At 46.1% G+C, this 12801-nt stretch overlaps 1 protein-coding gene and 1 pseudogene across 1 annotated transcript in view; one reads left to right on the top strand and one right to left on the bottom strand.

The window, feature by feature from the left end:
* Window positions 1-272: 272 nt before the first annotated feature.
* LOC125102615 (uncharacterized) lies at window positions 273-3417 on the bottom strand (annotated as a pseudogene).
* A 7168-nt stretch (window positions 3418-10585) lies between these two features.
* Window positions 10586-12801, top strand: part of LOC125102614 (translation initiation factor IF-2-like) — a 34784-nt gene continuing 32568 nt past the window's right edge. The window contains exon 1 of the mRNA XM_047733957.1: window positions 10586-10719. Coding sequence (XP_047589913.1) covers window positions 10586-10719 — 134 coding nt within the window. The remainder of the gene's footprint in view (window positions 10720-12801) is intronic.

The following is a 12801-nucleotide window of genomic DNA, read 5'->3' as shown; positions in this document are numbered from 1 at the left end:
TTATTTATTTATTTGGCAGGCAGAGAGGGAGGAACCAGGCTCCCTGCTGAGCAGAGAGCCCGATGCGGGGCTCGATTCCAGGACCCTGAGACCATGACCCGAGCCGAATGCAGAGGCTTAACCCACTGAGCCACCCAGACACCCTGTTACATATTCTTATAAGAAGTGTGGTTATCAAAGACTCATTAGAAGTAACAGTTTAAATGGTATGTACTTCTACCAAGGAGGTTTTGGAGGGCTATTTATTTAGGATGGAAACTTTTAAAATAAACTTATTGGCTGAGGAAAAAAGAATTGGTAGAAAGTGACAATTTGGGGGTATAGGAGACAGAAGAGTCCATTGTTGGGGCTCCAGGACCAAGAGCAAGGTGGAGGTGTGGCCCTTGAGCATCCTCCTTATCTTCTGAGACTGTTGAAGGCGGCGTGAGTACAGGAGGATTTAGTGGTTCCCATCGTTTGAACCCGGCTTCCCGAATTAAGAGCAATGCTGCAAATACATTTTTTTTTTTTTTTTGCAAGAGAAACTCTCTTCCTTTTTTTTTTTTAAGATTTTATTTATTTATTTGACAGACGGAGATCACAGAGAAGCAGGCAGAGAGAGAGGAGGAAGCAGGCTCCCTGCTGAGCAGAAAGCCCCATGCGGGGCTCGATCCCAGGACCCTGGGATCATGACCTGAGCCGAAGGCAGAGGCTTTAACCCACTGAGCCACCCAGGCGCCCCTGCAAATACATTTTGATCACAGACTGTTATCTCCCCAGACATAGCTATTGTGATACTATGAATGCAGTCCAAGTCTGAATTAGCTTTTGGGGCAACTGGCTGACTCAGTCAGTGGAGCACTTGGGTCTTGATCTCAGGGTTGTGAGTTCAAGCCCCATGCTGGGTGCAGAGATTACATAAAAATAATAAAAGCTTTTTTTTTTTTAATTTTATTTATTCGTCAGAGTGAGAAGCAGACTCCCCACTGATCAGGGAGCCTAATGTGGGGCTCGATTCCAGGACCCTGCGATCATGACCTGAACTGAAGGCAGAGGCTTAACCCACTGAGCCACCCAGGCACCCCCAAATAAAATCTTTTTAAAAAAGATTGAATTAGCTTTTTGAGACAATAAATCAGTTTCCCTTGGGAAATAGTATAATATAAAGGAAAATAAGGGTTATAAGGGTTCTGGCATTAAGTTCAAATCCTGGCCCACCTACTTACTAGCTATAGGATTTTGGTCAAGTTACTTATAATTCTCAATTTTCCAAAAAAAAAAAAAGTAATAAAATAATAAATCTCCCTCTGAGAATTATCCTGAGAATTAAATGGGCGATAACTAATAGTAAACATTCCAGAAACGTATTTTTTTTTAAGATTTTTGTTTATTTGACAGAGATCACAAGTAGACAGAGAGGCAGGCAGAGAGAGAGAGAGGAGGAAGCAGGCTCCCCGCTGAGCAGAGAGCCCGATGTGGGGCTCGATCCCAGGACTCTGGGATCATGACCCGAGCCAAAGGCAGAGGCTTTAGCCCACTGAGCCACCCAGGCGCCCCCAGAAACGTATTATTTTGATTGCTATTAGTACTCTTGTGGTAAAGGAAAATTAGTAGATATTTTTATAGGGTTATTAAGAAACATTTCCCCCATTCTACTTACTGTTGATTTTTTTAGACTCAGGGGTAAGACTTTACTGAATTGTGTGCATGTTAGGTTCATTATACTGTTCCCCTCTCCTAAGATCCTTCTGCGTTCTGACTCCATCAGTCCCTGCATTTCCTGCCCTCTCCAGCCTGCGGATCTGTGACCCTCACCAGAGTCCTGGCCCCGCCACTGCCATCGTATACCCTGTATCCCCTTCCGCCTTCTTCCCTGCTGACAGATCCTAGGTCTGGTTCAACCCAAGCAACGGGCTCAATTTCAGCACGCCGTCTCCCAGACTCCCTTGCAGGTAGGGGTGGTCATGTGACACACTTGTAGCCAATGAGGAAAAGCAGAGGTCATGGGGTGGGTGTCCAGGAATGTTTATTAAGGAGGCTAGAAGCATGAGACTGAGAGCCCGATCCTAAGAAGGATGGAGAAGGAAGAAGAGCCTGAGACTTGATACCTTTGTACAGGCCCTTCACTGTGCCACACTGCAGCCCTTGTTGTGTGACGAAAACAACCCCTATTTCTTTCGGCCTCTCCGTTCCATTTAGCAAACGCAATTCCTACCTGCTCCAGATGCCATCTGTGATGTCATCTAAATATCTGGGGCCAGGGAAATTAGCCCACGCAGAACGGAGCTGAAGCTAGAACACTACCGCCTGTCTTTACAAACCGTCCTCCACTTTGATTCCAAATTCACTGAGACACGCCTGACATCTACCGCTGTGTAATTTAAGGTGTACAAACGTGATGCGTTATGGACATACATAGTTCTTACACTGATGTCTTACTTTGCAACACTTGTCCATAGGTGAGTCCTGCCGCCGCGCTGGCCCCAGTCTCCGTGACGAGATGGCTGAGACGCTGTCTGCTGGGTCCAAGGCATGCATTCAGTGTAGATCTGCAAAAACGAAAGGCGTCGTGCAGTGATCAACTCCTTGTGGCACAGACAAGGGAACTGGGGCTCAGACGCCTTGTCCCAAGCTCAGGCTCCCAGGAGGTCGTAGGGCCCGCGCTCACCCCGTAGTCTCCCCCCACGGTGTTTACTGCATTGCACACCCCGTTTGAGTAAGTCATGCAAACATTCCTTCTTAAACTCTGGCTTCAGGATCTCGTTTTACTTTACTCCCAATTACATTAACTTTTAAAATACCCTCAGGCACTAATGCCAGAGTAAAGACTATGTCTGTTTTTCAGGTGAACACACTTTGATTCTCAGTACCCTGGGGGCCTATCCACAGTCACAAAGAGCCAGTGGTAGTAAGACACAAGGCTGAAGACGGCTTCTGCAGCTACAGGAAGGAGACTGGTAAGGGCCTCCAATGCCCCCTTGAACTTGGAGTGGGTCACTCTGCCCTCACCCCCATGGTTGGGATCTCAGTAAAAACGGCTTTTCCCCAGTCATACCTGTCATGTGTTGAAGTGGAAAACAGCTAGCGGCTTTCTTGTACCACCCCGAAGTGGGACAACACCGGCACGGACATTTCCTTGATATGTGATAGCCGCGAAGTCCCTCCAACCGCTGCAGCTCCCGCCCCGCAGACACCGGGGAGATTAGATACGGCACTTGCACCTGGCCAGCCATAAACGGCTTCTGGGTCACACATGAAGGTTAACAGGACCCGTTCCCTTCCCTCCTTAGACCTAGAGTGTGAAAACATGAAAGAGAGCTGTAATTATTGATCAACAATAAAAACTTCTGCGGCGTGTGTAACATGAATGGATTTATTTGCCTGCCTGGAGTGGAAGCGGACCTGTTCCTGGGGGTTGACAAGGACACGCCTCCTCTTCCCTGGGTCCTTTACTGATTTATCTTTTTTAAGATCTTATTTCTTTAAGTAACCTTTACACCCAACATGGGGCTCGAACTCCCAGGCCCGAGATTAAGAGCCCCGCTTCATTCTGTCCCTTACCTTCGAATGTTAGACTGTGGGGCTGGTTTCTGTCAGAGGGACAGGAGGGAACGCACTGACTGTGTGCTTGGTCACCTAGTGAGAGATTCCACCCTTCACAAAGTGGGAAGTTGGGGCGCCTGGGTGGCTCAGTGGGTTAAGCCTCTGCCTTTGGCCCAGATCACGATCCCAGGGTCCTGGGATCAAGCCTTTATCAGGCTCTCTGCTCAGTGAGGAGCCTGCTTCCCCCCTTCTCTCTGCCTGCCTCTCTGCCTACTTGTGATCCCTCTTACTGTGTCAAATAATTAAATAAAATCTTAAAAAAAAAAAAAAAAAACGAGCAGGAACTTTTCTCTCCAGAACTTTGCCTGGTTCTTTCTGGTGCATCTGCCCCCCCTCCTTCGAGCTAGGCTTTGTTCTCATGACCCCCTTTTTTGTGACCCAGCATTGATCCTGAGGCCGGACAAGTGTGGCTCAGCTTGGGAAGCAGGGCAGAGCTCGGTGCGTTTCCTGGAGTCCTCTCCGTGATTATGATTCAGGGGATCCTGGCTGGCTAAAGCATGATTAAAATGAGTTTATAGACTTCTGCGGCCAGCTGTCATCTACTCAGCCACAATGTGGTAATTAGAGAGCATTTAAAAAAAAAAAAAAAAAAGACACCATATTAGCAGATCATTTGAATGTACCCCCCCTCTTTTTCCTCCACAAATCCTAATGCTCCACACTTTTGTTCCCAGTATGTTATATAAGCATGAATCATTCTGAGACTTGAATAACTCCTTTGACCGTGGGGAGTTCGGAGGCCTACAAGGAACTTTAGCTGAAATGGAAACTTGCCACATGGGTGACACTCTCCACTCCTGTTTTCTACTAGTTCCTAAATTTTTCAAGTATGAGAGCCCATTTTTCACCCAATACTAGGCATTTTGTTTTAGTCTCTGTTGACTGAGATTACCAAAAGCTGTCATGAAAGCAGCATATTTTGTACTGATTAATCATTGCAACAACCACTTATACATGAAAAATAACAGTACATCTATACCAGTACATTCTTCATTCTGTCCTCGATAACACTCGGTATAAATATAGATTTCCGGACTCCTTAACAAAACTTCAGGGGCTCCCAGGGGTTCGAGGGCCAAATTACACAGTCACTCTTCGAAAGAGTAAATGACTCTTGCAGAAGGAATTTAGAAAGAGGGCTGTTAAAAGAATCTTGCAAAAACTTGCAGAATAAGATCTTCGGTACACCATGTTCCACAGGACAAACGAAGAGGGCGTGAGGAAGCTAGCTCTCGAATTTCCAGCAATAACTTGAGGTGTTGTGCTCCTGCAATTTAACTGACCTTGGGGTACTGTTGTTGGTTTTGTTTTTTTTTAATGGACCAATGTAATTAGATAAAATTCATAATCAACTCAAATATTTATCTTCTTGGGGCTCCTGGCTAAGACAGTGAAGTGTGAGACTCCTGATCCCGGGGTTGGGGGGTTGAGCCCGATGTTGGGTGTAGACCTTACTTCAAAAAAAACATTTTTTTGTATCTTTTATCATCTTATAGTGCAGCCCCCTGAACCAGTATAATCACTGTATGTTGACAAGAATGATTGCACTTGAAAATCCCTATTCAGTAAAACTAAATTAAGTAAAATACAGAGTACGTAATTCACAATCTGATTTAATTTTTACATGAGATTATTAAACTACTGAGCTATCACAGTCCCTCTAAATCATGTTCTCACCCTTTATTCAGACCTATAAAATAATATTCAGGTCACTGGATGTGTTTTAAAAGTTATTTCTAGCCTCATTTTCCCTTTTGATTTGAGGCAAGCAACTGTTTCCCCCAAGAGTCTCCAATGCACATCTTCAAACACAGAGCAGAGTTCTAGTGTAAATTATAGTCCTTTCTTCTCTTAAAAAAAAAAAATGGCCAAGAAAAAAACCACTGTACCCCATTTTTCAGTAATCCTCAACTGTTGATCTTCCTTCCGGGAGCCCACACTTCCTGATGGAATTACATTGGGTTTGTAATCTAAAGAACCGTTTTCCCTGGGTCAGAAGGAATGAAAGGCTCAGCCTCACACCCAAGCCAAACTATTCCCTGGGGAATCCTCTCCAGATAGCAAACATTAGAAAAAGCAAAGATAAACCTCCCGGGAGCAGCCCCAAGGCGGCCCAGCCCCAGGAGGAATCCTTCGAGACTTCCTTGGGCGCCTAGTTACAAGAATGATCTGGTTGGTGGTGATGAAAGATACACATTCCCATAAAGCTTTTCTACCAGCTAAACACTGACCCCCACCAGGCAGGGCAGGGGAGCTGATAACCTCTCCCAGTCAGGCTGCCGGGAGAGATCTTTGAAAGCCAAAGGGCAGACTCACATCAACTCAGCTGCCCTGATGATACACAGCAGACCTGCCGACATCTCATGGCTTCGCACTGATGCAGACCTTCCAGAAGGACAAAATTCAGCGGCTTCGCCCCCAGTCCTGTTCTGTAGCACAGGGTTGTGTCCTTCACAGAGTGCAATACCTTCCGTCACCCCAAAGACGCCACCTCCCTCTCCCCAAGCCCACCACACAGCTCTGCAGAGCCCGGCTCTCCCTGGATTTGCATCCAGGTGCAAATTCCTACTCGCTGTGGGAATCCTTCATCCAAATGCAAATCATTTTGCAAGATCAAAATTCTTTGGCTATGATCAGTAGGGACCAGCCTCTAAGAAAATTTGCATTTTAACTGGTAACTAGGTACAGCCACGGGTCAGAGAAATGAAGGGACAAAGAGATCATTGCAAAAGCAAATTAACAAACAAATGAGATATGAATACACTCTATTAACTGTCTACATTTTTGAAACAGGAAGAGACGAGAATTTAGAACGCTGAAATGCATCCAACTGAAAAGGGGCAAAAGGAATTTTAATGAATTACAACACAACTTGAGATGAAACCTGGATAATTAGAGTCTTCATGATTGTAACTCAGTGGAAAACTGGCTTGATTTAGCCCCCTTTAAATGATCGCTTGTAGTTGAAGACAGCTAGGTTATAAAGCAAGGCAAGCTAATATTAGAAAAAGTTAAAAACCTTTCCAGCCAAATATTTTTAAATGACTTGCTAGCATTTTAGGACACTGTTTTCTATATTATTAAAAAAAGAAAGAAAGAAACCAGAAAATTTTCCCAAATTCAGTTCCAGGAAGCTCCTGTGTCTGTTGGTTCATTATATCATCCTCCATAATCCAAATATACTGGCATTGAGGAACCAAGATATCCAGTCAGTGATCTGGATAAGCATAAGATCAATAAAAATGACTGATAGGAGAAGCACCACCCACAGTTTGTGAGGCAGAGCTGTAAGTACCTTGAGCACTGACGAGAGCCACCGTGAGGGCACCCACTTGGGCAATAACCCACCTCACATACCCTTGTCCTTCCCATCAGACATGGAGATTCACATCCCCAGGAGCGCTGGGGTTAGACTCTGGCTCTCTGAAGACCCGAGCCCCCTCTACACACGGGCTAGAAGTGGTTGAAGGCTTACCTAGAGATGGATTCCCCGAATGCGATACGCTGGACACAGTAAGATCCGTCCTAGCAACCACGGGGGACACCAAGAGCATTTTCTCAGTCCTAGGCCTGTCTGGGATGTGGTTAAAATCAGTCTTAGACAGTAAGGAAGTAGACTACAAGTTTAGTGGAGTAAGTCAAGTCTCCCTGCCACGGTGTTTTCCTGTCAGGTCCCCACCCCAAGCTCGGTGCCTGACGTTTGACTTTTAAACCATTGACAACAGGAGAGACCTTGGGCTAGATGAGCAGACACCCTCCACCCGGAGCCACTTCCTGTGACTGCTGGCCCGTGACACTCACATGCGCGTCTCTCTCCTCTTTCATTCCCATTGTCCCTTCCTGCCCTTCTGGGACCAGAGCAGAAGGGCGTGTGGATGCACACTGGCCGGGAGGCCCTATTCTCGTGAGACTGGAACTGTAAAACTCTTTCTTATCACTAAATACACCGAAGGCTTATCTTTATGAAAAGAGAGAAAGAGCTTAGCTCACCCTCACCTACTTAATCCTTCTCCAGTCTAGCCCTAACACTCCCACTCAGGGCAGGGGGAGGTGGGAGCACAGGGAGTCAACGGTTTGGCTTCTAGAAACTGTGCCTTATTAGTGCTTGCTTTAAAACCCACAGCACTTTCGGGGCACCTGGGTGGCTCAGTGGGTTAAAGCCTCTGCCTTCAGCTCAGGTCATGATCCCAGGGTCCTGGGATCGAGCCCTGCATGGGGCTCTCTGCTCAGTGGGGACCCTGCTTCCCCTTCTCTCTCTGCCTGCTTGTGATCTCTGTCTGTCAAATAAATAAATAAAATCTTAAAAAAACAAAAACAAAAAACCACAGCACTTTCTATTTTCCCATCCAGCCCTTCCCTGAGGTCAATACCGGACTCAAAATTGAATTTTATTCCAAGCTCTACTACCACTGTAGTAGGAGACAGTTTGTTTAAGAAGCACTAAACTCCAGGTCAGGTGTATATTAAACAGAAGTTCTTTACCTTCCCACTCTTTATACTTTAAAAAAAAAAAAAAGATGTTATTTATTTACTTCAGAGAGAGAGCTAGCACAAGCTGGGGCAGGGTGAGAGGGGAAAGCAGACACCCCCCCCTCCGAGGTAGGGGCTCGATCCCAGGACCCTGAGAACATGACCTAAACCGAAGAAAGACACTTCACTGACTGAGCCACCCAGGCGCCTTCCCCCACCCCCCAACTCCTTATATTTAAAGCTAACTGAAGAGCACTCTATGCTCTCCACTCTGCTGAGAAAGCTCCAACCCTCTGAATGCTAAGCCACTTTATTTTCTGCATGATTTTAACCTTATTCATAGTTTCTGATATATCTAATACTATTGCTCATTTGATGGTTCATGCAACAGTTTGCAATGCCCATTAGGAGGAGGGCTATCAGTGCACGGGCGTGAGGCCAGGAGGCAGGCAGTGCCAGTGAGGGGAGCGGGCTCAGGGATCGTCGTGAGCAAGTTACTTCTGTGCTGTTCTTCCTTTTCCTCCTCTTTAAACTGGGGCTCATACGAGGATCTACCTCATAGGGTTGTGGTAAGTAATACATGGGAGCACCCGGTGAAGTGTGCAGAATGATGTTGGATGCACAGTAAGTACGGGTTAAGTGCTCACTATTTTGATGTCCCCGAGAGCTAGTGCAGTGCTTCTTAACCAGGGGTCCGTGGACTTCTAAGGTCCACAGGTGGATTTAGAGGATCCCAGAACACCTTGAAATTATCTGCAAAATTCAGAGTTGTTCATCTAGAGACTGAGGTTATGGTTTTCTTCAGTTTCTCAAAAGGGTGTGTGAAGCAAAAAAGGGTCAGATCCCCTGAACTAGGGGCTGTAGAGGTACAAGATGGGAATTTTGCCCTCAGAGACCTCACAGTCTAAAAGAGGAGACAGACATTCAGTGGCGATAAACTAGGACGGCAGTTACGTAGTAATGGCCCAGGACACAGTGAGACGCAGAGAAGAGCCCCCAAGGTGGGGTGAGGCAACAAAGCTTCCCCCGGAAGGAGTACTTTTAAAAGGAGTACTGAGTATGAGGTAGCCAGATGAAATGGGCGGGGGGGAGAAGAGGGGAGCGGTAAGAGCATTCCAGGGATGGTGAGAGCCATGTGCAAAGGCAGGAGCTGGTGTGCTGTAGTTAGGAAAGAGCAAATTGTTGAGCATGCATAGGCCAGGAGGAAACACCAGAGGTCAGGATGCTAGAGGCAGTTGGGAGCCTTGTGCATAACCCACAAAGAGAAGCAGTCAATGGTCCAACAAAGGCATTGGTCTCAGGTGGGGAAAGAGAGGTAAGCCCGGGTCCTTCCTTATGTATCCATCAGGAGCTCATGAATCTCAACTAATAATTGCAAATATGTCCCGAGAGATGTTCCCTAGCATATACCTAAAAGCATCTTATTCCTACCATCCATGACCGTCGGCTGTGGTTAGTGATTTTCATGTCAAAATTAGGAAACTCTATTGAGAAAAGGGGAAAAAAGCAAATGTGAAAGCTAACTTACTTATGAAAAGGCATTTCCAATTCAATTTCAATTTGTTCCTGAAATCCAGTTGGAATGACCGAAGTATTCCTTGTGCGGGCAACTCAAAGGGTATCTCGTATCGTTTCAGTGGAGGTGACGAGTTTTACATATCCTGTAGCTAAACATAATCGATTTTGTAGCTTCCTAATGATCTGCCCTGAGGAGTTATTATTCCTGATGGCAATTAATCAAAATTAAAACCGACTGCATAGAATGAAGCAAATTCAAACATCCAGCCTCGGTTAGGAACACCTGCACATTAAGATCAATCATGGGCCCTGCTTGAATGTGACAGGTGTATCAATATTCAGAGAAAAGAGAAAGCGAACATTTTTCAGCAGAGTTCCAAGTGTATTTCCAAGGCGCAAAGGTTCTGAACCTGAGTCCATGTTGAGTCCAAACCACACAAAATCCAGAGTTGCCCATTCCATTGGAATTAGATTTATTTTCTTCCAAAAAGCTTGGATATTTGTGGCACTCAGCGTTGCTAAACATGAAATGCAGGTAGAGGTGACAGTGAAATCGAGGAACACAAGTTGTCCTCTGTCTTACCCCACCCAAGAAAACACACCAATTCTGAGCATCACCCACAAATGAAAGTGCTCTGTGGTTGTCCAAGAGTCCAACAGAGAAGTCCCAACACGCTGCTGGAGCAGAATCCAAAACTGAACACAATGAAGAGGATAAGAACAGGTTCACTCTCCCGCCACCCTCCCCCAACAGTGGCACAGCTCAGCACTGAGGAAGAGCTTGTTTGCCAGTGACTTCTTCACAAGGAATGTGGGGGCATGTGACTGTGTGTCTAGCTTCCCCAGCTGCCAAAGAGGCCCCATCCCTTCTTGCCTCATCCATAACACTAAGATGGTACATGGCTGAAGCGTTCGGAGGAGCTGGGAGAAGAGCAGCTAGGGCGCCTGGAGAGCAGAAGTGCTGCAGATCCATTATTTAGGCCCCACCAAGAAGCCCCACCAGGAACCACTGGGGATGCCTCACCTGTGCGTCCCTCCAACCGGCCCACAGGCACCCTCAGCGCTCTGCACAGCCTACCCTCAGCTACCCCCACCCCCCTGCCGCAACTGCCACCACCACGTGGCCAGCTCCTTGTTCACACTGCCAAGGTCAGTGAGTACAAGTCTTTGCAGAGAGCTAGTGAGCATGTGCAGAAAGCCAGTCCAAATCTGCAGGATTGGGAATAAGCACAACAACTTCAGCATTCAGCACTGCCCTGGGGAAGGCAAATGGGAGGCTGACAGCACTCAGCTGGGCTTTGCAGGATCAGGAGAAAGAGTACAATCTTAAGAATCATCACCCACCCACCCACCAGGAGAGGACAAGAAGTATGGAACACGTGTATGCATAGAAAATGTCTGAGAGTCTTAGAATGCTTAGTATGGTGGGCAGAAGGGATTTCTCTCCCAGAGACTGTAGAGACTGGACAGCAACACAAGAACATGTTTCAAGGAACATGAAAAGTCAAGGAAACACAACCCAACCCAATGCACATAGTAATTTCCCAGTAACCAACCCTAAAGAAATGGAGATCTGCAATCTGCCCAATAAACAATTCAACTAGTTGTTTTAAGGAAGTTCAGTGAGCTACAAGAAAACACAGAAAGACAAGTCAATGAATTCAGGAAAACAGTATACAAGCAAAATGAGACATTTAACAGAGATACAGAAAGAGAAAGAAAGAAAGAAAGAAAGAAAGAAAGAAAGAAAGAAAGAAAGAAAGAAAGAAAGAGAAAAAGAAAAAGAAAAGAAAACGAAAGAGAGAAACAAAGTCTGGAGCTGAGGAATGCAATGAACACAATGAAAGATGCAATGGAGAACACCAACAGCAGACTTGGTCAAGAAGAAGAAAGAAGCTGTGAAGTCAAAGACAGATTATTTGAAACTATCAAGTCAGGGGAGAACAAAGAAAAAAGAATGAAAAAGAGTGAAGAGAGGGGCACCTGAGCAGCTCAGTCGGTTAAGTGTCTGCCTTTGGCTCAGGTCATGATCCCAGAGTCCTGAGTTCAAGCCCTGTGTCAGGCTCCCTGCTCAGCAGGGTGTCTGCTTCTCTCTCTACCCCTCCCCCTCTCCACTCATGTGCACGCTCTTATTCTCTCTCTCTTTCTCTTTCTCGAATAAATAAAAAATTTAAAAAAGAAAGAGTTTATGTGAATCATAGAACACCATCGAAAAAATAATCTATGCTACACTGGAGTACCAGAAAGAGAAGGTAGGAAAAGGGGCAGAAAAATTATTTAAAGAAATACTGGTTGACAAATTCCTAAACAGCAAGAAACTTGGACATCCAAATTTATGAATCTCATAGGTCCCCAAAGAGATTCAACTCATAAAGATTTTCTCCAAGACAGATTATAATAAAACTTTCTAAATCAAAGAGAATTTTAAAACCAGCAAAGACAAACACACAAACGTCATATACAAGGGAACCCCCATGAGGTTGTCAGAAGCCTTGTAGGTCAGGAGAGGAGATGATATATTCAAAGTACTGAAAGAAAAAAGGGAGGAGCAGGAGACCTAAATATCGTAGGGTCCCAGGAATTCAGCTAGGTAGTTATCAAACCATTTTGAACACCTACAAACACAACAGGAGATCAAAGAGCAGAGTAGCAACTCTAGGAACAGAAAAGTAACCACCTTCTGGAAGGTAGTACGAGCAGAGAAGTGAATCCAAGGCAACATATGGGAAGAAGGATGGCAGGGGGAGGGGTCGGCTCCCAACAAGTGGTGGAGCAGCAGAGCACAAAATCAGGATCTTAAGAAGTTTGCTCCACTGAGGGACATCACTCCAGAGGCTAAGCAGCGGTGGAGCCCTCGTGGGGACAGTGTGGTCTCAGGACCCAAGGGGTCACAGAAAGATCAGGGGTGTCTGAGTGCACAAGAGCCCCCAGGTATCAGAGCAGGGAACCCACTGGCAGAGATGGAGCTGAGGACTGGCTCTCAGCTCAGGGTTACCTTAAACCATGATCCAAGGCACATTCGGGCCACTAGTCCTCAAGAAAAGGCCCCATGAGTGGCAGGTCTGGGAAGACTCACCTTCCTCCTCTGGGAGGAGTGGCGAGGGAGCACACTACAGGAATCTGCTGGGTTTGGAGATTCCAAATGGGGCTGTGTGAAATGCTCAGTCACAGGCCAGGTGAGCTTGGAGGGCAGACGGAGACCAGGGAGATGGGAGGGATTGACTTCTTATC

This window comes from Lutra lutra, chromosome 6, assembly GCF_902655055.1.
Source record: "Lutra lutra chromosome 6, mLutLut1.2, whole genome shotgun sequence".
Lineage (NCBI taxonomy): Eukaryota > Metazoa > Chordata > Mammalia > Carnivora > Mustelidae > Lutra > Lutra lutra.
Note: the sequence above shows the minus strand (reverse complement) of the source record. Positions and strands in the feature narration are given on the sequence as shown.